A 27,515-nucleotide genomic window follows, 5' to 3' on the forward strand; every position below is an offset into this window, starting at 1 on the left:
TATTTCACAAATATGCAATAATTATTTGACCTTATTAAACAGAATCCATTGTAAGGTAACAACGAGTGGATAATTATAGGAAGTTCTAGTCACACCCACAGCTCCCTAATGTCATGTAGGAGCCAGTATTTTATACAGGTGTATCGGGAGAAAATCTGGATTTTCCCCATCTGAAATTTCCCCCTGCCACTTTTTAGTCGCAAAGGTATATATAGTTACTTGCTTTGAAACCTACTTCACAGCATAATACTGCACACCATGACACAACCGTCCAGCATTATATGCAAATCTGCCATGGATCAATGTTGAAGGCAAGATAAGAAGTTGAGGACGATTTACTTAGCAATAACAACTTTTAGAGAAAAAACACCTTACGTAAGTGCTTGTATGAGGTAGATAGGATTGTTTACAAAAATTCCTTAGATATAGCCTACAGGCAGGCAATTCTCTATTTTCTAAAAACATGTAAATATTACTTGAAACAGTTAAAATACAATGTGTGCTATAAATTATACAGTAGGCACTTCAAGTAGCACATTCTGTCAAGCAATGGCTGTAAATACATACTTTATAAACACTGAGCAATCACCACATATTCAATTTAGTTTTATGTGCCTACCAACTGTGACAATTTTACCTGAGATAAACATAACTATGAAGGAACTGTAGCCACATCTTCCATACAGAGTATGTGTGACCCTGTCTGACGTTGCTCAGTATAGAAAAGACCAATTATTGCTTAACTGGTTTGATACAGTGTGCAAGATAAAAGTTCAGAGCAAAATTTAGAGCTTGATAGTGTACAATACATGTAATTCAGAAACTTGATAGTGTACAATACATGTAATTCAGAAACTTATGTCCCCTTGTTGAGAATCATGCCAGAAAACATTTCAGACAGTGTGGCACATAACTGTACATAAGCTATTAACATTCATCTGCACATTGAAATTATTGTTACTAAAAAGTATATTGACAACAAAGTCTTGATAAACATAAATAAGGAAGCACACATGGATATAATACATCAAAGTACCCTGAATAACTGGCCTCTTATCCTGCTATAATATAGACATCCAACAGTTGACGATTTGCCCATTGCCCAAATATGTATTTTGATTTTAACCTCTAAATATCTCACACTGCACATAATCACTGCACAATCAAGCATGTGCATCAGCTGCGGTATGTTTTGAGCAAGAAATTGATGTTTAGCTTGTACATCTGTCAAAATCTGTGTGTCGAAAAATGATGAACATTCACACTTTTCTTTCCATTACTGTCATATTATGCAGATTACAGACAGAAAGCTACCCAAAGGTGAGCTATTTGAGCTGTTTTGAGAAAAAAGATTGATCTGTTTAATAGCTGAGGTGTTAGTTCAATATGTTGGGAAAATATTTTTGCTGATGACCCCATGTTGACATTGGCTAAATAAGCTGTATTTTCACCTGTAAGGGTAAAAATTAGTGATATTTCTTGCCCACTGTTTTATGTGTGATGTACTTAGAAGTTACATCAAGATACATTATGGACAATATGGCAAAAGTTTACTTTACTCTTCAAGTACATCATTTCTGGAATATTGTGCATTCATTCTATGCCACACTTTTAGTCATGTCATGACTTGTGACTCAACTAAAACGGATGTGACTCAACTCTGCTAAATTTATCAATTTTCCCCATTAAAATTGTACAATGGCTGGACTGACTCGGCCAGAAAATAGGTCTGATGATGAATTTTCATGACTTGCCAAGTCTGCATGAACACACCTGCACACCGTGTGCTATGGTGTGCACACCATCAACTGATCCAAAATTCCTTTTTCCATATTTTGTTTACTTCCTAGGAGTGGCCATGGGTGATCTTGGTGTGAGAAAACTTGATATTGCAGCATGTAATTGGCTTGCTTTCTGAGCTTCTTCTTCTTGTAACCTGCCAAATTCCATGTCTTGTAATCTCAGTTTTTCTTTTAAGGTGTCTGCCTCTGCCTCCAGGGAATGCATCTCACTACGGTAACGACGAGCTTGGTCTAAAGAAAGATAATTATATAGAATTGTCAGAAAAACAAAAAAATTACTGTTAAAGGTTTATTTTGTTTTGTTTCGTTTTGCTTCTTGATGTCTCTCAAAGTCATGATGGCATTGTGAAAGAGTACGATTATCATCACTTTTCTGTTTTGGTATTTTGCTAATATAGTGTTCCAGTTCAAGTTCAATTTTATGTAGATGTACATGTATGTTTGTAAACACAAAGTGAGGTCCTGATTGCCAATTGAAGTAACAGAACCTCATTGGCTGTTTGAGCAAAGTTGCACAGCGTGCTTCATCTCTTTGATTCTGTTGTCTCATGTAAATATTGTAAATGAGTTTAGCATACATGTTTGTGTTTATGAGATATTCAGAGTTAAAATACTGCAATCATCTATAGTGGGAATTCCAATTGAATGAACGCAGCTTTCAATAGCGTGACGAATTTTTGCGTACACTGCGCGATATACGCCAGCGTGCAGCGACTGTGCGTGAGTAACGCGAAGTAAATCAACCATGCCAACGCACTCGTGATTGGTTAGCATTGTATCCAAGGTCGTATGCGTTAGCGTTGTAGTTTGAAATATGTGATATAAGATCGCGGTTGGATCGAGTGCAGCTGTTGAAAGCTGCGTTCATTCAATTGGAATTCTTACTATAGTTGAATTGGTACTGTGGTTCTTGAGTGGTGTCAAATACAGAACCTTTCCTTCCATTCACTTTGTTACTTAAGAGATATAAGACCAGTTTAAACATAAATAAACTGTTCTGGTTTCTCTTACATTACCTCAATATTTAGATTAAATTTAACATAAATTATTCATCTTGCAGAACAATGAAGAATAAGACAGAAAACACACACCTCCAAATACACCATGAACTATGTTAGATTTTATAACAAGTTCCAATCATATAATGTCACCTTCCCATGATGTACTTACCTGAGAGTTGTTTTTCCAAAGTATCACACCTGTCCTTAGTGTCTTCCAACTCTTGCAATTGATGTTGTAATTTACTAAGTTGTTTACTGTGTTGTATTTCAACTTTGTTTACTTCAGCTAATAACTCATTGTTTTTGCCAGCTACTTCCTGTAATAACACAAATAGATGGATTAGTCAATGGGGGTAAACCTGTGAAAAATCTTTTGAAAAAGCACTCATCCAATAACAAAAAAAACCCTGAATAATGGTGCTAGCGTATATCTCAGCGACGTGGACACAAAACACATCAAGGATCAATAAATGATACAAGGAGATACCTTTAATATACGAACAACTGGAAAGAAAAAGAGCAAGGTACACCAACTTAATGTGGGGAAACAGGTAAAATACAGACTAGACGGTATCCAGCAGGGGGACAAAAACAGCAAATGTAGGCATTAGAAGTAGGTTAAGTTTGATAGCCAAAAATTACCAGTTCCAAAGGCACACAGAAGTGCTAAACCTGCCAAAACAACATGGTTCAATGGGAATACAAAAGTGCACTAGAACAAGTGCTGAAAATTACTGTGCACATAAAACCCTAACTTACCCGATTCAGCTCTTCCAGTTTGCGTTTGAGTGATTCAATCTCCAGTGTTGCATTGCTGTGTTTGGCTTGCAATTCACTTACTAACTGTGTCTGTTGGGAACTGTGTTGTTGTAAGTCATCCTTACTGTTTTGCAGAAGTCGGATTTTGTCTTCAAGATGCTTGCTGCGCTGTTGCTGCAAATTGAGAACAGAAAACATGTTAAGCCATTATGGGTAGGCCTATTGTTTGCCTTTACCTGAAGATTGTTTGTCATTTTTGTTTGTGTGTCTATCTGCCACCTGTCAGGTATCAGTCATTTTCATTTGATTGTTATTTTGCTTGACTTAATTTGTTATACTCATCCCCAACTACAATGTATTAGGGGACAAATTCTGCACTTGGTTTGCAATGATTTTAAGAAGTCCCTTCTCAGAAGTTTATTCTTTTTCCCCATTTTGTAATGTCGCCATTAGGAGGAATGTCAGCAGGCAGATGCATGCTAAAAATTGATTGAATAAACAAACACAAATTAAAAACACTCTTTTCTCAAGTTTTCAAATTAATAAGCAAATTAAAATCCATGATGGTGGTGGGGATGGGGTTGTTCGGAGAAGCTTACCTCTTCTTCTTTGACTCTCTTCTTTGTTTCCAATATTTGTTCTTCCAGGACTAATCTCTCATTGAGATGACTTGTTTTTACTTGACTCAGCTCCTCCTCCAGGTTTCTCCGATGTTGTTCAAGTTTGACTATTCGCTCCTTGTATGCCCTCTCGCTATCCTCCATTGTCTGTCGTAACCTAGACAACTCTCCATCACGACGATGTTCAATATCTCGTATAATATCTCTTTGCCTTTGTTTCTCATTCTGCATCCTCTCTGTGAATGAATACAAAGTGCAATAAGTAACAAATAAAACCATTTCATAAGTACCACAACTTTCAAGTATTACATATGGCCCTAAATATGTTGCCCTAGCAGGCCACAAGACTAGTTGAGACACAAAATATAATGTGATCATAGCAAATAAATTTATTTAGGGAAAAGAAATATGTGATGTAATCAAGCAAAATCAGTCTGAAGTCAGACATATTCAATTTTCTTTTAGGATTGTAAACAGCATTTGCAAAGCTACATTTTGACAAAAATCCATTAAATTTGGGCAACCAGTTCAAAAGGTGTGAGCAGTTAAAGAGTTTCCAAAACAATAGGAAACAAAAGGAAATGCTTCCTTTGTTTGGCTATATCTCAAAATCAATATTTCTGACTTCCGATTGATTTTGCTTGATCACATCACATAAAATAAAATGGAAAGGAATCTTGAATAAACTGATATATACTAAATTATTCTAAATTGAGAGAGTGAGGTAATCAGAACCAGTGGGTTAGAAATCCAGTGTTGTAGTCCTCGAGTACTGTCCTCGGCCTCGAGGACTCCTCGAGACAGGTTTTGAAGTCCTTGGTCCTCGGACATGTAGTCCTTGGCCTCGGACGTGTAGTCCTTGGCCTTGGCCTTGGCCTTGAACCTCAAAGTCCTTGGTCCTCGACAACAAGGACCGGACAAGGACAGGCAAAATCATCAAAAATGCAGGCAAATGTTTAAAGAGTGGAAGAGTACAATCTCATGATCTGCTGTTTAGTTATAAATTAAAACTATTTAGAGAAACATGACAAGGATAGCTTTTATTGTACCTGATTGAAATACAAAACAGTTTGTCAATATTTTGGTACACTCTTAACTATCATCTTTGCTCTTTGCAAAACATGCACATGGAGGCCAAATATGTGGTTTTATATAAAAATTCCACTCGGCTTATGATTCCTAAAATAGGAATATCGAATAGACACAAGAGGTTCTTTAGATATTTTAAGAAACTCATTGGACGCTACTGTAGGGCATGTTTCGATTACCGGGTAGGCCTAACTGTGATCAAATGAATTTCATCTATTTTGGGCTAATCTCATCAGCTCACAGAATTAAATGCGGATCAAACACATAAGTGTGTTATATTATAATCTTCAATACTTGTCTAGATAAGGGAACAACCCAAAAGTCCTATTAACGAAAAGTCCTTCCATTAGGGGGTTGAAAAGTCAGATTATGTTTGTATAAAAAGTCGTTAAAACATCGGTCAAAGTTGATCTTTAAGGATTTAATATAAAATTTCAGTATTTTCTGAAGTAGGCCTACAATATTAAAATTTTACAGTGGTTGCTTCAAAATGATTTAAAATCAATATAGTGTAGTGTGTAGAGTACTCGCAACCTGTAATTTGTAAGTTAATTTTGTCATTGTTTGTAAGCAGCTGATTCTTTTTTATTTGAAAATCAAGCAAGTCCTAATTATTATTTTTTTCGTGCCAAAAAGGTACGAAGAAAATATCCTAGCATTGTCGCACCCCCATCCACCATAGCGATGGCACTGTATCCTATGCATACAGGTTGAGTTTTTGATAATTGACACTTCATGTTAGAGGGGAGGGTGGAGGGGTTAGCGTTCTAGCTTAAAGGACTTCCGCTTATAGGACTTCATCAAACTTTTGGGTTGTTCTCTAAGACTAAGAAACAAATCGATATAATGAACAAGTTGGGTTTTGTTGGTTGAAACTAGGATAAAGAGTTCATTTTAAGCATGTTTATTTTATAAAGTTCTATAGATATGCTTACTGTGCAGCGTTATTTAAAGTGCACCACTTGACATGTGACGTCATTGCCCGGCAGTATGCGCATGCATTATGGCACTTTCCATTGTTCTTTGCCCTGCAGTGTGCGTGCGCATCGTAGTTTGCTCAGGGCATGTGTATTTTAAATCTCCCACCACATTTCAGATAGCACAAAAGCCATTGAACAGTGAAGCGGTTCGTTCGAGCATATCGAAAAGACCAATCCTCGCCTTTGTTGATAAACATTCATGTCAAGTGGTCTATAAAATTGCCTTATGTTGACGACAATATGACTCCCGATTGGGCGTGGTTTAGTATGGTTCATTATTATGAAAGTCCTTGGTCCTTGGCCTTGGCCTCGGAGACAAAAGTCCTTGGCCTCGGAGGGTTGTCCTTGGCCTCGGACACCATGTCCTTGGCCTTGGCCTTGGCCTCGGACACCAAGTCCTTGGCCTTGGCCTTGGCCTCGGACATGAGGTCCTCGACTACAACACTGAAAACTTAGAATATGTTCAAAAGTTTCTATAATTACTCCACTGCATGATGGTCTTATTGTGTAAAACAACTACCGTATTTCGTCAAATAGTCGCCCCCTCAAATAAACGCCCCCACCACTTTTTTCAACCTAGATGTTTCAAAAATGCCGATATTTCCATGCTATCTTGTGTAGTAAGCTTACCAAGTTGCATATGGTCGATAATAGCGCCAATAATTGGCGAAAATCTGGATCAGAAACCCGAAAGTGAGCCAGAAGTCAGTGTTTCTAGTTCATAGTTTGTCATTTTAGCGTGTGTTTTTAGTTTACCTAATGATTTTAACGGGAATTATCGTTCTAAAATTGACCTTGAATAAACGCCCCTTTGGGAAAATCGAGGCGTTTATTTGATTTAAATACTGGTAATTTAAAAGAAATGAAAATGATTATCGTAGATCAAGAAACACAAGTAACACTGTGAACTAAACATTGTCTCTCTTGATATCCACTTTATTTGCTTCCAAATAGTACCCTCAAAAGTTCTGGTCCAAAGCAAACTGTGACACATGGGACTACAACTGATTGCTTGAATCGGGCTATTCCATTTAAAATCCATACTACCCCTGTGGATGATTTTGGAAATATCTGCCACAGGGGAAATATGAATTTTAGCTCCCATTTGAAACTCACCCTCCCTCTGTAGATTATTCAGGTTAAATCTTTCTCAGAGGGTGTAAGAGATTCAATTAGAGCTGCCTAATGTGTTCATCCCATTTGAAATTCATATTCCCCCTGTGATGTATATATCCAAAATCCAGGGGTAGTGTGCATTTTAAATGGAATGGCCCAATTTGGTCATTATCATCTCCTCTCTCAAAAGATAACATAATGACTCTATTGCATGATGCATTCTATATCTAGGGTCTTCAATCTGTGTCAGATAGTGAACTTTGATTTCCACTCTTTTCCTCTATGCTCCAGATTCTACAGACAAAATAGTTTATATGTAATAGTTTAAAACACTTTTTCTCACAAGTTCAAATTTTTTTAAATTTATGTAAAACCATAGTAAAGCCAGTTTCAAAACAAATGAAAATTGTTTATGGTACTTTGTGGACCACGAGTAACACTGTGAACTAAAAATTATCTCTTTTGATATGCACTTTATTTGCTTCCCATGATAAGCATTGTGTGCAGCTGCAAAGTATGTACATAGTGAACATTGTCACCTTTTAATAATATTATCAGGTATATCATGGTTGCCTTATTCACTGATTTATAGCCCAATTTTAAGAAGTTCATATCTTGAGGGTTTATTTAGAAAGTTAGCATCAAGTCACATACTTTATATGCAGTTTGATACTTTGCCAGATTTCTTTATGAAGAGCCAAACAAATTTGAGTATCTTTTGAACTCTTATTTTATCCAATATTTACTTATCATGATGATTTAATGATAAGGTCGTTTAACTTATTGGTGATATTAATTATGCATTTAGCAAATCTTGTGTTTGGTACATTTATCACACAATGTCAGCTGTTGGACTTTGCTTACAGTATAGAGTGCACACATTAAAATAATCAGTTGTATCTGGGAGTGTGCATTTCAAGTATTAATTCAACAGTCATCCAGAAATGATTAACTTGGACATTTTGGCTGATTTCTCCAGGTTAACTTTCTCAAAGCTAATTCTACTAGCTTTTTGATTTCCTGTCAAAGTAGACTCATGTTACACCAGACCAGAACACCTAGTCTACTATCTGTTGTCTTCCAGGCTTAGCTAAAGACACTTCAAAAATGGCAGCAGGATTTTCAAATTTTCAACTGAAAGAAAATTTCAAGGAAGAATTTTTGACGTGTTCAATATGTGCAGAACCATACGACCATGAAGATCACACAGCCAAATGTCTACCTTGTCTGCATACTTTCTGCAAGTCGTGTCTCAGCCGCCATGTTGGAAAAGCATCCAAATTCAAGTGTCCAAATTGCAGAAGTACCATCAAATTGTCTGCGGCAGGAAATGTTGATAGTCTGCCAAGCAATTTTGTTGTTGAAAACCTGCGAGGTTATCAGGATATTTTTAATCAGGATGTTGTGTGCGCAAATTGTGATGAAGGATATAATGCTGTGAGTTTCTGTCATGATTGTGGTTTGTTCCTCTGTCAGAAATGTTTGGAGAATCATCAAAAGATGCGTAATCTTCGTCATCACTCAATATCAACTATGAAAGAGTTGCAAGAAAAACAGCCTAATGTGTTGCCGCAACAAGAAAGATGCAAAAAGCACCCCAAGCAGGAATTGATTCTGTACTGTATGGAAGAAGGATGTGAAATAGCTGTATGCCCGACATGTGCCCTTACCCATCACCGTAGTCATAATCTTGTTGATGTACCAGTTGCTATGGAAACAGTGGTAAATAAACTTCAGGAATTGTCCAAAAGTGTGAGTGAACAGAACAAAATTTTGATTGCTAATAAGGAATCAATCCATGCTGCACAAGAGCGAATGAAAGCACAATTCAATGAGAGACAGAAAGAAATAAGCAAAATAGAAGAGAATCTTTGCGAAATAGTTAAATCAAGATGCAACAAAGCTAGTACCACTTTGAGTCAACTCTACCAGGCAGAGATGAAATGTTTAACTGACAAAGCAGAGCGTGCTGATTCGGTATCAACACAAATGGCTAATGCTTGTGACTTTGCTGATAGAGCTTGTAGTACCAGTCATCCTATTCAGTTACTTACTTCTCAGAAGCAAATAAATCAGCGGCTACAAGAATTGCTTGCAACAAAGCTACCTAGAGGGCAGAGTAAACATGTGGACTTTGTTTTTTCTGAGCAGCATCACGCAGGAATGAATCGGCTTGAACTCTTATTAGAATGTGTGTGCGATGTGGACAAACGGCTCTGTACTATGATGAAACCAAATAAGGACAGTGCTGATGATGATAATGAACTACAACTCATTGAACCCGGTCTTTGTACAGTCTCTATTGAAGAGAACCCACAGCCATACAAAGAATGCAAAGCTATTCTACACACGGTAGATGCAAATGGACACAACGTGACAACTGGGGGTGCTATTGTTGATGCAAAGCTGCATGTGCAATTGATACCAGGCAAGAAACGTCGCTGCTCAGTACAAGACAATAAGAACGGGACATACACTATTACCTACATACCATTCTTGGATGGCAATGACTTGATCATAAGTATTAACGGTGTTGCTATCAGGAAAACCCCACTTAGGATTTGGATTGATGGAGGCAAGTTTGGATCAAAATGAATGGAAAACTGCTCATGAACGAAAACACCTTAAACTGCTTCTTGTGTAAAAAACTACTTTAGACTCACCTTTCACAAAGTAAAAGTTAATCACAATTGCATATATTAGTTGATTTTATTTAAAACAAACTCATAGTGACCATAGTGACCATAAAAACAAATAAAAACATCCGTCTCTCAACACGCGATATTCAAAATTCTCTGGCATCATCGCAATTGTCGAGTGCAATGATGTCCCAATAATATAATGAAGGTTAACAACAATTGAGAACAAATTTACCCATTATGTCATTGCACTTAGACAATTTCGGCATGGGAATTTTGAATATCGTGTGTTGAGAGTGACTGTTTTTATTTGTTTTTAAGGTCTATATGAGTTTGTTTTAAATAAAACCATGTGGTTCATGCTTGATAATTATTTTTCTAACATATAAGGCATAATGTTATGATTGCCAGGGCGGATATGCCCTTTAAGAGGTGGGCAAATCTTTTTTATCACTCCTGTACCTCAGCAATAACAAAAGGTCCAGCTGGAAGAAGTTTGACCCCATTCAGCTCTCCGCAGTTATGCCATTGAGTGTCTGTGGTTTATTGATTTTATCTTAACGCTGTTACATAATCATGTATGTGGAATCATTTATATTTGTGTGGTGTGAATAACAAGGGTAGTCTTTTATGCAATCATAAACAAATTTCATCAAAATAATCCATATATGGGGTAAACCATTAACTTTCAAAACATACTGATCACCCCTCGTAATCCAGAATTGTGGTACAAGTCTCACCTTCAGTCTGGGCAGCGTGTACTTTGTTCTCTGCATGACTGGATGTAAGCTCCTCTTTAAGCTCATAGATCTGTTCTTGTTGAGTTTCACATTTTTTCTCCAATTCATCTAGTCTAGATTCCAATTGAGACACCCTGTCTCTTGCTGCTGTTAAATCACGCTGAAGAGCGCCCTCACTGCTAGCTCTCTCCTGGGAATAAAAGCAAGTTTAAAGTTTAAGACTAATTTTTGTCTCGCCTGATAAGGCAGGAGACTATATAATCACTTTTCCGTATGTAGGGGTGTGTGTGGGGGTGTGTGTGCGTGTGTGACAAATTTGATTAAAGTTTTGGTTTTCGCCTATTTTCTCGGAGACTAGAGTCGACGTTTCTCAAACTTGGTGGGTGGGTGCATCTTGACCCGAGACAAAACCGGTTTGTATTGGTTAGTGGGTCAAGGTCACTGAGGACCTCTAGAGGTCATCTGAGGTCAAATTAGTAAAAACTGTCGTATGGGCATGAAACTTGGTAGGTACAGTCAACATTTCAAGCCAAATTTTTTGAAGGTCATTTCAAGGTCACCAGGGGTCATCCGAGGTCAAATTAGTAAAAACTGTCGGATGGGCATGAAACTTGGTGGGTACAGTCAACATTTAAAGCCAAATTTTTGGAAGGTCATTTCGGGGTCACCAGGGGTCATCTGAGGTCAAATTAGTAAAAACTGTCAGATGTGCATGAAACTTGGTGGGTACAGTCAACATTTAAAGCCAAATTTTTGGAAGGTCATTTCGAGGTCACCAGGGGTCATCTGAGGTCAAATTAGTAAAAACTGTTGATGGACATGAAACTTGGTGGGTACAGTCAACATTTAAAGCCAAATTTTTGGAAGATCATTTCGAGGCCACCAGGGGTCATCTGAGGTCAAATTAGTACAAACTGTTGTGTGGGTATGAAACTTAGTGGATACAGTCAACATTTAGAGCCAAAGTTTTGGAAGGTCATTTCAGGGTCACCAGGGGTCAAATTAGTAAAAACTGTTGCATGGGCATGAAACTTGGTGGGCACAGTCACCATCAGCCAGATAATCGTGCCTAGCCGATAACCGCCAAATTCATTTACCTCTACCAAAAGTAATCACAAAAGCAGGCGGTTTAAAAGCAGGCGAGACTCGTGGTTCGAGAACCGCCTTTGTTTATACTTATTCTTCAAATTTGTTTTCTATCTCAAATTCCCATTTGTAATTGGTATTAATCGCAGTAGAAATAACATAATAAGAGGATTAACTACCATAGCAATAGATGAATACAGTTTTTGCACTACAACGTTCATGCTGTACCTATGCATTGAACTATAGATGTCAAAGAACAGTGATAAATACCTGGATCGTAATTTTATAGAATATTCATATCATGCTGATCACTTGCACCTGTAAGATAAGTAATTAGTACCTTTGAAAAGAGCGGTATTGTTTTCAATCTATGATTGCAGACATCAGGTGAGTGCAACCTGCTTGTAGTGCAGGGCGATATATTCAAAAATTGTATTCAACTATTGCTATGGTTTTTAATCCTCTTATTACGTTATATGTATAAATATGTATAGTTTGTACTTCTGTTGTATTAATAAATGTAATAAATTAAGACTGCTGCAAAATTTTTTTTAACTCAACGGTTGTTGTTTACTATTATGTATAACATCCGCTTGGAATTGGTTATAAATTGCCAATTTAAAAACACTGAAAACCAACCTATCTTTTTTAAATTATGCCACATTGACAATCTAATTGCAGACTTCCTATAGCATATTGGCTATATGGAATCTAAAGAATGATCTTTCTGTTAAATCCACAGAATTAAAACCAGAGAACCAGGACTCGACCGCCATCTTGATACAGGCATGGAGCAAAAATTGGGGTATTCGGTTTCCCTCGGAATGCGCTTTCGAGGCATTCGTTGTCATGCAAGCGCGACATGGATGATGGGCGCATTTGAGAGACGCACTTGATGCGACATGCACTTGAGTACCAAGACGCTTCAGATGAGGCGCAGAATAGTTTTCGCTCGTCTCCAGCGTGCCGTCGGCAAGGACCGAATACCCCAATTTTCTCCCCATAGCTGACGGCTCGATTGTACGTGGCGGTATAGGGAGTCCCGGTTCTCCTTCTCTAATTCTGTGGTTAAATCATATCTGGTTATGTCAACATAATGAGTCTGACAATCAAAGTTCAAGGTGATTATACAGTCCACATAAACTACCAACAAAAATGACATAATCATATATTTGAATTATACAAATCCTTAATACATACACACACATAAACACTACTCCTGAGGATATTGTGTGTGGGGTTGCAGGTGTTTGAGCAAAGCATAAAACTCTCACTCCAATGCATGATTTGACATTATGACACAACTATATAGTTGCTGTAGCATGCACCCTAAATTAATGGGTGGTCTAAAAAGGCCAGTGCTACCATGTGTGTATACACCATATACTGCCAATGCTGATTAACCAATGATTATGACTAGATTAAATCAAACACAAATTTGTTTTTTGATCAACTCTGTTTGTCTAATTACTGAGCATTGGCGTAATTACAAAAACTCAGTTTGTCTTATTTAGCCAAATGCTTAGTAATTTAAAAACAACTTAGGTTTTTGATTGATAAACTTAGTTTACATGAACTCAGGTTTTAATAAACTCAGTATATTGATCAACTTTTTTCACTGTTTTTCACTTGATAGATTGAGCCTATTGAGAAACTTTTTCAAATTACTGAGTATAAACAAGTAACTTACCCCTTTTCCATGTGTAATTCCTTTTGATGGGTAGTTACCAGATGTGCATTCTCTTCTCGAGATTGCTCAAGCATTTCACTCAAGTCATGTGACCTCTGTTCAGCCAATGCCAATTCAGCTTCTGTTTTTGATAATCTACAAATTAAACAATACATGATCAGAACAGGGAAGAACACAAAATAAGGGACAAGGTTTTTAATAGTGCCGTCGTCGACATGCCTTATGTCGACATAATGTCGACGTCGGCACGTATCCCGACATGTCGACATCAAAAAAAAATTCTAAAAAAAAAAAAAAAAATTTTTTAATTTTCAAAAATATTAATTTGGCCAGAAAAGTAAGTTATAGGCCCAAAATTACTTGTTATTCAAGGTTGGATACCAGAGAAATACTGCTACTAAAAATTTTAAAAAATGCCAATTTTTTCTTACAAAGTTGGATAAATTTGTTTATTTTGATTACCTTTGCTTCTATTGAACAGTCAGGGACACATTGAATTAGTATGCATTGCTAGCTGTTCCCCGGGGGTGCCAGTTGAACCGTCAATGAAGTCATCACCGACCAAAATTTCGCGGTAAAAGGGTATCTTTTTAAGCATAGGCCACGTCCCGCGTGGGACGCGAAAAGGGTCTCAATTTTGGTGTTTTCTGGAAAAAGGGTACCTTTTTACAATAGATATGTCGACGTTTTGGGTTCATGAAAAATCAAAGTCCAGCATTTGACGTCAGCCGCTGTTTTCGTTCCTGATTACATTTTACATGAATCTGTATTAATTTATTGGATAATTTATGACCTTAGAAAGTGCAGACAGTGTGCCTGCAATGAAATTATAACAGAAATTGTATGTAAAGGGATTGGAAATACACTAGGTAAATATTGCTTTCTACCTTCGTCAGTGAAAAGGGTCATTGGGACATGTAAGGTCAGTGATATGGGTACCTTTGTTTGCACCATGGCTGTGGTCAGTGATTTGGGTATCCTTTTTTCATAGCAGGTCAGTGGTAAGGGTTACCTTTCAGCCCTTGGGCATGTCAGTGTTTTGGGTGAAAAATAAAAGTGTCTGGTCAGTGATGACAACATGCAATGGTATATGAGTGGCACCCCCGGGAGCTGTTCAATAGAAGCAAAAGTAATTAAAATATACAAATGTATCCAACTTTGTAAAAAAATTTTTTTTTTTTTTTTTTTTAGAATTTTTTATGTCGACACACTGTCGACGTCGGTATACGAATTTTATCGACATGTCGACATTAAAAAACGGTGCCGACGACGGCACTAGTTTTTAATACTATATAAAATAATTGCTCCAGTCAGCCATACTCGCTAGAGCACATGGTTATACAATTGTGTTTCCCTCGAATAGTTTGTTGAGGAAGATGAAAAAGAGGACTAACATGTGCCCTCCATAACAGAAACCACTTTTGATAGGAAAAGGGCTAAATTTATTAGTTCTTCCATTAATGGAGAGCCAAAGAAAACAAATCCCAATTTGAAACAAAATAGCCTCTACTCACTTGGCTGCAAGAGCATTGAATGCAGTTTTGCGTTCTTCAAGTGCTTCCTGTAGCTGTCCTATCTTGCGTGCTGTCTCCCTGTGTGTGCGACTTAACTGGTCATTCTGTTGGTCAATCCTCTGCAACAAGTCACCCGTCTAAAGGTAGGTATGAAAGTCATTAACATCAAAAGCAAATTTAATATACTTGGGTGAGCCAAGACAATTTACAAAAAGTGAAAATGTACTGATATCTTGAAGTGTAATTGTAACACAACTTAATAGGGGCTAAGACGTTTCTTTCCTTGCATATCTAAGGTAAAAATAATTTGTCTATTGGATTTTTTTTATCTGGAAGAGGTTGGACAAGTGTATTTATTACTTAGGATTGTCACAATCACAGTTGAATAGCTTATAGTCCATTTGGCTTCCTCAAGAGAGTGATGCCAGTGTGTGCTCCAGTGCCTGAGCTGACTCAAAGAACTGGTAAGTTTACATCAAAAGCATTACATCTGTACATCCACAAAGTAAGTTCGATAAAGTACTGACGTCACTGTCTCGAGGAAGGCAAAAACATGAGATATTTCACTTCAAATCCCCACTTCAGCCAAATTTGCTGTGCCCTTCTATATTTATTTTGACATACAACAATGTGAACTGAAAGCCTATAGATAATAGCATCAGTGTTCATCCCCATCTCAATGACTCATCAGCTCAGTTGGTAGAGCATCAGTACAGTGATCCAAAGTCCGCAGGTTCAAATCCTGGATGGTCAATGAATTTTTTCCCTGGCTGACATTAAAACCTGTTTCCATCTTACTTGTTGTCTCTTATCTGATTTGAGTTGTCTGATTTCTCTGGTCATAATTTCCTCTCTAGTTTGGTGATGTGAAGACAGACTAGCTCTGTCTGTATTGTGTAGTCTGGCAACATCTACAAAGAATCAATAACAATGCACGCATATCAGAGATATACATAATTAACCCCCTGAGCACTATCTGCCGATCTATCATTGACTCTGATTGGTCAATTACATGATATTTTCACTTTAATCACCAATCAAAATGGAGCTTTGCAAATAATTCACCCCAATTTTTTTGTTTGGTGAAATTATTCTAACAATGTTGCTGATTGGGCCAATTGATAATGAAAACTTCTTTTTGACCAATCGGCAGGTAGTTCTCATGGGGTTAAGCAGGTTGTTGCATAGCAAAATACTACAGCGATTTATGTTTATAAACTGTTATATGCGTAAAAAAATTGAAATTTGCAACATTCTTATGTTGTGGCCATGATTCTGATAGTTGACTTATGTTCGACAAAAGAGTTTTAATTTCTTGAATAAATCAATCAGATGTGTTGTCTAATTATTTAAAGATAATCAAACACATTCTGATCATGATCCTCACTTAAAGTATTGTATAATATGCCGACAGAATAATGCAAAAATTTAATTGTCATCTAATGATAATATAGTGAATCAAAATGTGACAACTTTGCTTGGTCCTAATAGATGGCCTCATAAAATTAGAATGGTTTGTATTGATCTGTTCCTACCTATTGCCTTGTGTACATCTTGTGGTATGTTATTGCCAGCCAGCTCCAACTCAGTGATGTTTTTATTATATTGCATTGCACCTATCAATGATCGACCACCAACTATACCAATATTATTCCACCTTAAATCTGTAAAAAAATATATGTGTGTATAAAAGAATCACAGATCACAAGATAAGGGCTGTCTTACACCAGCTTTCAGAGAAGAACTGCACTCTCTTGATTGGGTCGACATGCATGTCCAATTAATGAGCGACATATATAGACCCGGGGGGGGGGGCACTCACATTTCCCAGCTATACGGGTATGTGCCGCGGCGGCGACCCCCCTTTTTCAGAGCCACTGGCCGTTCCTTAGACCCTCTGAATTCATTGTTTGCCCGCTCTGAAGCCCCAAAATTTTTCTAGCCGTTCCATAGACCCTCAGATCATCGATTTCCGCTCTCATCGGCATCTTGAGAGACGTGTTTTCTGTCCTACTATTTCAAGCCCAAAAGCAGACCCAAAAGCTACTTTATGAGCCCAAAAACTTCAAAGGGAATTTTCCATTAATTTCTTCCCCATTGAAACACATTGTAAGGAATAAGGTGAACTTTGGGTGGGATTTTGGGCTCCTTTAGTAGTGGCAACACTGGTTGACTGATAATAAATAAACATTGCAGCAATGCCGATCGCGAGAGTCCAGCTGGTGAACATTTAGCTAGAAATAAATGATTTTGAGATCTCTTTTTGGAATAAAATTGCCAAATATGAGGAAAAGTCCCTTAATAATTATGTACACATCCTTGCAGCTCTCCATAAACAATGAATTAAAAGGTAATTTACGATCTACTGGTCTAGTAAAATCGGGAGTGGAATGGCTGTCAAATTCTGCACACTTCACTCAATCATCTCATGGTATAAGCATGACAGTTCAATGTAGTCTAAATGTTTTTCTATTCGGCACTGAAAAAAATAATTCTTGTGGGTTTGTTTTTATGGTGGGCTTTTGTAATGCTGCTATAATTATCAGTAGGCTAATAGCATAGATTGTAGGTCTACAGGGTCTAGTAATTTTGATTTGAATGCTGTTTTGCTTTGTTGAGGTTTCCATCGTAATGGGCCAAACCAGACTTATTTTGCATTAATGATTTTCCTGATTAATAATTTAATGCACAATTCAAAGTGAAATCGATTCCTTCAAAAATCTGTGGCAAAAACGCAACAAAATTGAACCCTGGTTTGGCCTGCGGGTTTAGTTTCGGAGATTTTTCAGATTTTGGCGGCCAATCAGTTCCCAAGACCCCCCTTTTGGCCAGTCAATCAGTTCCCAAGACCCCCCTTTTTGACCGGCCAATCAGTTCCCTAGACCCTCCTTTTTGGCTGGCCGATCAGTTCCTTAGACCTCAAGTTGAAACTGGCGGTGGCACACCCTACCAAAAAAAATTCGAGTGCCCCCCGGGATATAGACCAGCTGCGTTTCTTTCATGTGCACCAGTCTGTGCCAAACCAAGGTTTGCCATTTAACTAGCCAATCAGATTACCGGTCTGTAGTGTGATTGAATCAGCCAATCAGAACCCCACTTCTGTGTGCTTTACACTATGTACATGTATGCTCACCACAAGCAAGAGAGTGCAGTTCTACTCTGAAAATTGGAGTAAAATCTATGTGGCAGTCAAAAAAGTTTGCTGACAGTTTCATTAGGTACACTGACATCCTGAGTAAACAAGACCATATTACAAAAACCTCACTGGGTATGAAACCCCTTGCAGCAACTGCTACAAGTACATATGCTGTGGAAACAATTCAAGGAATTTTGAGCCTTGACGATGAAAAGGCCAGTATCCAAATATATATCACAACCAAAAGAATCTGACAACCAATTCTAAAACTCTGCTTTTATCATGGATATTGAACTTCAATGATGCAGTGATTCATTTTATAAGTTATAGCATGTACATAATCATGTACATATAATCTTGTATCAATTGCAACCAAAGACATATTGGGTATATATATCGTTGTTGCTTTTTGCACAAAGACTGTGAGTAATTCACTAACTTTATTTGTTGGGAATAGCCATCTTTTCTATGATCTCAGTGTTTTTGAATGTTTCAAAAGTAGAAACATTCTACTTTTGCCCATGAGGAGTTTCTACATTTTGAAACATTCAAAATAGCATTTTAAACAATTGATTTACAATTACTGACATACCAAGAGCTTTTAAAATAGTATTTCTCTGTAATGAAGCAGCCAAATCTGCAGCGGATTCATGACTGAGTTGATTGTTACGTAAATCTAGCATCTCCAGGCTATTGTTCGCTGCTAGACCGTCTGTGAATGCAGCAAATCTTGTTGAATCTAGCCCCAAACAATTCCATTCTAAGCACAAACTATGCAAGAAAGAAGAAAAGAAAAATACAAATTTTACACACCACTTACAATGTATAAGCTTAAAGGCCCATTCAGTGATTTGCTCATCCGGACGATCATAAAAATCATCAACGTTTGTCATTGTCATAAATATGTAAACATAGTCTGCTAGTGGTTCAGCCGAAAGCCGTGTATTTAAGACAAAAATAAGGAATTTACATAAATCTGTAATTTAGATACTGACAGTATCTAAATTAGCTACATGTATTCAAATGGGGTTTCAACTTCGTTAATACTGCTGTTTTCTTTGTGCTTTGCCAAATTTTTCATTTCAAAAATACCAAATGACAATTTGAATGATGTATCCTTCACTTTTAAGCAATTTATAAACAATTTTAATTTTTTTACACTTTCGCTGGGATTACTGAATGGGTCTTTAATTCAAATAGAAAATTGAGGTTTGTCCATCATATGTAAAAATAGTAGGACAACAGAGCGATTTTGAATTAATGTTGTAATTATAACTTTAAATCCACAATAGAGCTCCACCATTTTTTTCAAAATCAGTACCCCCCAAATAATAACTGGCTACAGGCCTGTTCCTGACAGTTGTTACTATTGATAATTTTTTTCAAAGAATAACAAAATTATAATTTGACCAAAATTGCATATTATCCCTTTGCTCTTTGAGTTTAACACTTACTGTTTCAATGTGTGATTCTGTCTTATTAGCTTTCCCAATACTTCTGCTGCTGCACCTCTCATATTATTGCCTTTGAGATCCAGCCTCTGTACACATACATTGGAACACAAACCATGCAGGAAAAGCTTGGCACCTGAATAAAACAAAGCAAAAATGTGATATGGTTTAATCTTTCACAGAAACATTTTGAACATCATCACAAAATTGATATTGTTTGCCTCCGGTGGCTCTTTCTAAGAACTTTCTTCTTGGCCAACAAGAAGGAAAGAATAATTTATTTATCATTTATCGTATTAGTAAATTTTGTGGGACACAAATTGAAAGGTAAAGGTGAGAATTAAAATAATCATTATTTGAAGTAAGCAAAAGGGGTTCTATAACAAGTATATTTAAGAGGCACTTATTTTCCAGCTGTTTTGAGGAACAAAATGTATGTTTTTGTGCCAATCGGCAAGACTTAAATTTCTCTTGAGTGCACGTCTGGTCAGCTTGAGTGCTGGTTACTGCCGACCAGTGCCAACCAGTGTAACTACAATGGTAACAATCCTGAAAAGAAGTACACCTGTGAGACTGTAAAGGATTCTAATCTTTCATTGTTAGTTACTGTTGTAGAGAGCATGTGAAATTTAATTGGTAAGCTGATACATTGTAGCCTACACCAAGCAAAGTGTTCACAGTTCTCAAAACTATATTTGCACAGATCTTTCGCACTGCCCGCTTTGGGCCGTTTATGGCATAAACATGACGTCGGGTTCTGATTGGCTAATTGAATCATGTCATCATCATATCAGCACCTCATTCGCTGATCAATCTGCGTAGCGCGACTCAGGTGTGATTTTACACAATCGGTCGGCCAGTGTGATAGGTTTATAACTATCACTCATATTTTATTACACTTTTAAAACTCAGTTTAACATTTTTAGGCAAATGTTTATGCCTGTAATCATGTATCATTTCAAAGTGACAGTTCAAGTTGAGGTAAGGCACTGGAATTCAATTGAATATAGAGTGAAGATTACTATAACTTTGTTTCTGCTGGAAAACACAAGACACTTACCTTCATCACCTATCATACAGTCGGCCAGCTTGACTTGGACAATGGTCCGATCTGAAGCAAGAGCTGCACCCAAAACTGAGCATGTTTGTGTTGTTAATGAAGTAGTTGACAAATCCAAGCATTTTCCTGAAGTTTTACGTTGTGTGGCAACTGATTTTGAAGAGTGTGATCTATGGAGTACATCTTGACCTTTACGAAGCTGAGCTACAACACTCTCCTGGGGATCAATTCTGTTTTCTCTACACAATCTGACAAAGTTGCTTCGAAATTCATCCATACTTTATCTAGCACATCTAAAAGCAAGCAAACAATCAGAATTTTATTTAAATGTTATAACAATTTGTTATACAGCTATGTACCATGAGGGATTTAGAATTTAGGAGGAATTTTTAATTTATTCACCTTTTATGGCCATGTGTCTTAGGGGGCTGTTATTTTCTTCATAAGGGGGGTCATGAATATGTCAGTGACCAGAGTCAATTTTTACGACCTATCTATATTGTGGACTAAAATTTTTATGACCCCCTGGCTGGTTAAAAATGTTTTGAAAAACTTACTGTAAGTGCAAAGAATGCAAACATTTTGAATGTACAAAATGCGCGCGGATTGTGTGATTGTAAAGCTAAAAGAATGTGCATGTAGCATGCAAAAATTTTGAGTCACTACCGCTTAATAATTTTATACCCTCTTATTTTTGGTGTAAACAAATTAAGACCCCCCTATTTCGGTAACATCCTGCTATCTCTAAGGACCGCATGCCTAAGGTTTGTCATCTCTAAGGTTCGCAATCACTAATTACAAAAAAGGCTAGTACTTAAAGGTTTGATATTACTAATTACAACTGATATAAGGTTCTTTACTTCTAGGGTTCGATATCACTAATTTCAAATAAAGATTTGCTATCTCTAATTTCAATAAGGTTAGCTCTCTAATTTCCGATAAGGTTCACTATCTCTAATTTCAAATAAGGTTCGCTGTCTCTAATTTCGAATAGGGTACACTATATCTAATTTTAGAGAGAGAGAAACCTAAAATTAGAGAGAGCGAAATTAAAGGAAATGTACAGCAATTACAACATTATGTCTTATGTTAGAAAAATAATTATCAAGCACGAATCACATGGTTTTATTTGAAACAACTCATATTGACCATAAAAACAAATAAAAACAGATGGCTCTCAACACGCTATATTCAAAATTCCTGTGCTGAAATTGTCTAGAGCAATGACATGATCATGGTTATTTGTGCTCATTTGTCGTCAGCCTTCACTGTATTACTGGGACATCATGCATTAAATCAAATGTTGGCTGAATGTTTTTGATGAAAGTCAACTTTGCTACGTGGAAAACGCTATGGTAAAACGGTTTTCAATTTTGGCTTTCTTTACTCAATGGCTTTAATTTGATATAAAATGATGCGGTTTGATAGCAAATTTGAATTCACCTTTTATAATAAATATTATAAATTAGTTAGATCCAGATAGATATTCAAACAAATAAAATTAAAAATACATTTCTAATCAAGAGAGGGTAGCATTCATAACATTATTTTACTAACCCCTTTCACCCATAAATACCACAAAATACATGATGATAACCATGGCGCATGCATGAATCCCAGGCGATGCAATGATGCAAGTGCTATATGCTCAGGGAATCTGTGGCTACCAGCCAGTGATCATGTGCTTGGCATGCCAGGGTCAAAGGTTCAAATCCCGGGGGATGGGGGTACCAAGTGACTTCTTTGTTCAGGTTTAGCCTTAGTACCTCCAGTTAATTTTTTATTTCTTCTGTGGTCCAGCTATGCGCTGGTGATCGGCGATCGCGTAGAAGAGACAAGGTCGCCTACTTCGCGCCATGGCGACACCGACAACCAATGGGTCAACTGTCTTGTTGTCAAGAGCGTTGATCAGCCAATCAGCGCGATTGTTTATCTCTTCTGTGTTTACGCTCGTGTACATGTACGCTCGACACACGGTTGGCACAGCTCAGACCACGGAGAATCTTTGCGAGAATGGATTCTTGCTAAATTTCTGACCCTGCACAGAAGTAATAACTGTAAATATGTTGTTTTGGTTTTGTGTTTTTTTTTAATTTTGTAAGGGCATTTTTAATCGACTATCATCAAGGCACTGACAGAGACGATCAATTAATAGATATTGATCGGGCAAGTCATATTCAGTGGTAACTATCGATCAACATTCAGGAATTATCATCTAGTTGATATCGAACGTTTTGCGTCATGACAGAATTAAAATGTGTGAGCGTGACTTCCATTACTATAACTAGGGGTGGTGCAATAATTATGTGTACCCCCCGGGGTGGTGAATTATACATGTAGGGGGCAAAGATTTTTTGGTAGGCCAAAAGGGGGGCGATTTTTGGCACATATATTTTGGGCACTGTTTCTATTTTACGCCCTAAAAAGGTGCAAGAAAATGCTAGGAACATGTTCAAATATGCAAAATTTCCTGGTCACTGTGCTCGCATTATATGATAGGACAATTTAAAGTTTTAAATTTTGGTTCTCCAAAATCTTGCACGTGTAGGCCTAAGGGCGGGGGAAAAGGTTTTTTGGCACGTCAAAAGGGGGTCAAAGGTTTTTTGTTGGCAAGGCCAATGGGGGGGGGGCATGCGATTTTTGGCAGATCATTTTGTTTTTGAGAATTCACCACCCGGGAGGGGGGTACACATAATTATTGCACCACCCCTACTTGTCTATGAATGTGGTACATACATGTACATGTACTACATGTACAATGCATCGTATTCTCTCAATCGGGGCCACGACCCGTCACATCCATTCATGCGTGTGAAAACAACTTTATCGCATATTTTTATTTGCAGAGAGTCGAACCTTGCACAATAGTGTAATAGCTTGTGACACACTCCAGAGTTCAGTGAATGCAAATGTTGTTTTCACTCTAGGGACCGTTCATTATTTCCACCGGAGGGGGGCGGGAGAATACATGGGGGGTCAGATGGTTTTTGTCAGGCAAAAAGGGGGGTCAGATGGTTTTTTAGTTATTGAAAGGGGGGTCAGATGGTTTTGCATCTCAAAAATCCTGGAGCTTCCGGGGGCTTCGCCCCCTGGACCCCCATCTGGAACATTGCCCCTGGACCCCTGACCATTAGATTTGTGCTTTGCATGTCGGCCGACACTTTGGTCCTAGTCCGGACTTAAGTCGGGCCTCACCTGTTTTTCATGAGTAGTGAACACACACAAACCACAGCCACCCTAGCCCTATGGATGGGGTGTACATGTATGTGTGCATGTTTTCTCTCTTTCAAGAGTTTAATGAATTAGAAAGTTCCATGAAAGAAATTTTAGATATTTTTATATAGTCAAAATATTTATTAAAATATGTATAATTATCAATTATTTCATTAACGATAACAGTAATGATTCTGGGAAGTGACAGATAAATCTAAATAATTTTGTGGATATGTTGGATATTATGACAACAAATTTTGAATCAAATTTGAGATCTATTTTGACATTTTTAGATAATCATTTCACATTTTACATGGATCTAATTGGACCTTCTGTGTCCAAGTTTGAGCCGAACCGAGTCTGTTTGTGTCGAGTCCGCAAAGCGTGGACTTGAATCCGATCAATACATCACCATAGGAGTAGATCCCCCAATATTTTGCCAGGGGGATGCTCCATACAATCATTCCCCCAATGTTGACGCCTGAATATAGGTTTCTGACCACATATTTGCCCATTTTAGCCCCAAAAGTGTAAATTTCTGCTCGCTTCACGCACATTTATTCCACTTTTGCACCATATTTCATCAGTTTAGCTTCAAAATATCAAAAATTTCCACGCGCTTCGCGCGCATTTGTACCATAAACTTATTTTGTCCCCAAAAGGGGCTGGATTCACTATACTTCACGAATATTTTTCCAACCCCATCCCCCCCATGCCAAAAAGAAATCTACACCACTCTACATCACTGATTTATGGTAAGATGTCACAAACTACTTTTTATTCCTTTTAATATACTGATGAAGAAGATTTTGCAACTCATTCATTTTACACCAAAGGGGGCTATGTACTGCACCCAGTATCAACATGTATGACAAGTTAATGCATATACTTACAATTTAAGAGATTGAAAATTAATAAATCAGCTTGATAGTTTATTAGGGGGTACTACACCCCTGTCCAATTTTGTGCCTATTTTTGCATTTTTCTCAAAAATTTTAACGCATTGGTGACAAGTAAGATATGTATATTATAGGGGCAAGGACTACAACTACTACACTGAAAATTCAGTAACTCAAGGCAAGTAGTTATTGATTTATTGATCAAATACTGGTTTTCCCTCATTTTGGACTGTAACTCCACAACAGTACTATTGTCTGTGTTGAAATACAATTTCCAGTGCAGTAGTTGTAGTCCTTGTCCCTATAATATACATATCTTACTTGTCACCAATGCGCTATAATTTTTGAGAAAAACACAAAAATAGGCATAAAATTGGACAGGGGTGTAGTACCCCCTTAAACTCATTTGATTTTTTATATTCTGTATGATTGAAATAAATTACAACTTAAAAAATGAAATAAATTCGTTTTACAGCCATTTTAGCCTAATTACATAAAACTAATGAATTATAATAATTTTGACCCCAAGTTTCCAAACCTGCCACTTGAAAGATTGTTCTTGGTGCAAAAAACTGTAGTCGTATGGATAATATCACTGGTTTGTTCAGGGACCTGTGGTATTGAAGTACATGTTCATGTACTAGCTGGAGCAGAGGGTGGCAGTTTGAACCAAAAACTGTGTACATGCATGTGAAATAAATAATATTTTAGAAAAATAAATAAAACAAGTTAAAATACCCTGTGGGGTTCTACCTAGTTGAAGGTATATGAGGATGTACCACGATTTTGGGGTCCTTTTCAGCAATTTTGGTATATTGATGGGTGGCTATTCAGTAAAGACCAATATTTGGAGAAAAGTGCCCAATTACTGCAATTAGGGTAAATGTAGGTGATTTTTGTGAAAAATTGGTATACTGATAGCCGGGTGGCAAAAACAGTAAAGGCATAATTTTCCAGCCTGATATGTGGTAGTGACGTGGCGTGATGCGTTGAGGCAGCTGATCCATGCGCGCATCTATTGCGCGTCATTGCGAGTGTGCATACGTCAGCGCTTTAAGTGTCCACTAGCTACTTGAAGCTGTGCCTATAAATGAAATGCACACTGACATCACTGCTACATGGTGATGAAAAATGGTACCGATCGCGAAAGTCAGCATTCAAAGGTCTGTGTGGCACATCCCTGTAACCAAAATTACAAAGACCCCACTCCTCCGCAGCAATACTTTCTATTTTGGTTGGGGGGTCATATGATTTTCATGTAGCTCGGAGGGGGGTCATATGGTTTTATTATCGGAGAAGGGGGGGTCATATAGTTTTCGGCAGTGACTTTCTGTCTGCTCCCGGCCCCCCCTCCGGTAGAAATAATGAACGGTCCCCTAGTGCTACATGTATTGTCATCAAGCCGGTTCATGCCCGGATGTCCGACCGACAGAATACCGGGCACAGCGTCATATCCCTATATCTTCGTGTCAAATTTTGTGGCGATTTTGTTCGAGATAGGCCAAGCGACTCAGGCTAAGCATAGTACGACTATCATATGAGATACCGCCAAGTTCTATTCTACACGTTATATACGATTTGCGCATGCTCTAGTATCCCATATGGTGTTGCTATTAAGGAAATTCGATTTGTTTTCAGTTAAACCCAGGTTTTGTTTTTAAATACACTAACTCAGTGAACTTGAAATTAAATACACTATTTGCTGTTTTACATTGCTGTTTGCTCTGGATACATTTTTAAATTGTGATATATTTAATTTTGAGAATTACAATTATATTTAAAGGAACACATTTAGCCCATTAACCTAAAATCCAGGTGCTTGTATTATAATATTCGATCACACATGTATATCACAATGCATATGTTATTTATGTAAACTTTCTTTATCTATGTCAATAATAGAATATTGATTTCACCAACGGAGTATGGACCTTGTATGAAAAATATTTATAACATAGGGTGTTGACGCTGTGCCGGGCAGAATACGTACGAATCAAATATGAATTTGTCCCGGGAATTTGTATAATTATATAGGTATCCCAGGCAAACCTTAGTTAACACATTTGCTAGTCAGCGAAATTCGCCGAGACCGGGGCCCAAACACAATGCATATTTACATAGAAATTTGAATTTTTTTCGAGAATAGGTCGGTGAAGGAAACCTACATAAATATGTTTTCTATACTTCACTTGACCCAAATATATGATTTTTATGGTGATAATCAAGTCGCACATGGAATTACAGAGGATTTTGATAGCAGTTCCATTAAAAAAGCTGCTATTGCCATGAGACTAAGATCTAGAAACACCCCCGAAATGCCGTTTTGGGGAATTTTGCTAGCTGAATCTTTTTGATGAAAGTCAGTCTTTGACAAGATGTAACTTTGCTACGGAAAATGCTATGAAAAAAAGGTTTTCAGTTTTGGCTTTGTTTACTCAAGGGCTTTAATTTGATATATAAAATGATGCAGTTTGATGGCAAATTTGAATTCACCTAGCATACCTATTAATAATAAACTTCACTGAAGAACTTCAGACATAATTGTTATCATGTTATTTTGTCGAGTAAAACAAGTTTAATAAAATACCTGATTGTTAATCCGACATCTATGACAAACCCTTGGCTCAAATCATAATAGTAAATACAGTGAAATCAAGAGCCCGATCAAGAGTAGGTTTGAATTCTTCTTTTTTACCGTTTATTAAAAAAATCGATTTGCT

General features: G+C 37.3%; 1 protein-coding gene across 1 annotated transcript; it reads right to left on the reverse strand.

The window, feature by feature from the left end:
* Window positions 1–1,346: 1,346 nt before the first annotated feature.
* Window positions 1,347–27,515, reverse strand: LOC140151506 (leucine-rich repeat-containing protein 45-like). The gene is made up of 13 exons (XM_072173869.1): window positions 27,383–27,515; window positions 20,684–20,976; window positions 19,627–19,759; window positions 18,765–18,943; window positions 16,572–16,700; window positions 15,835–15,947; window positions 15,037–15,173; window positions 13,522–13,657; window positions 10,747–10,936; window positions 4,162–4,418; window positions 3,563–3,736; window positions 2,973–3,120; window positions 1,347–2,033 (listed from the first exon to the last, which is right to left on the reverse strand). Exons 2-13 carry the CDS (start codon window positions 20,958–20,960, stop codon window positions 1,840–1,842), a joined length of 2,067 nt encoding a protein of 688 aa, XP_072029970.1. The 5' UTR covers window positions 20,961–20,976; window positions 27,383–27,515; the 3' UTR covers window positions 1,347–1,839.

This window comes from Amphiura filiformis, chromosome 1, assembly GCF_039555335.1.
Source record: "Amphiura filiformis chromosome 1, Afil_fr2py, whole genome shotgun sequence".
NCBI classification, from domain to species: Eukaryota; Metazoa; Echinodermata; class Ophiuroidea; order Amphilepidida; family Amphiuridae; genus Amphiura; species Amphiura filiformis.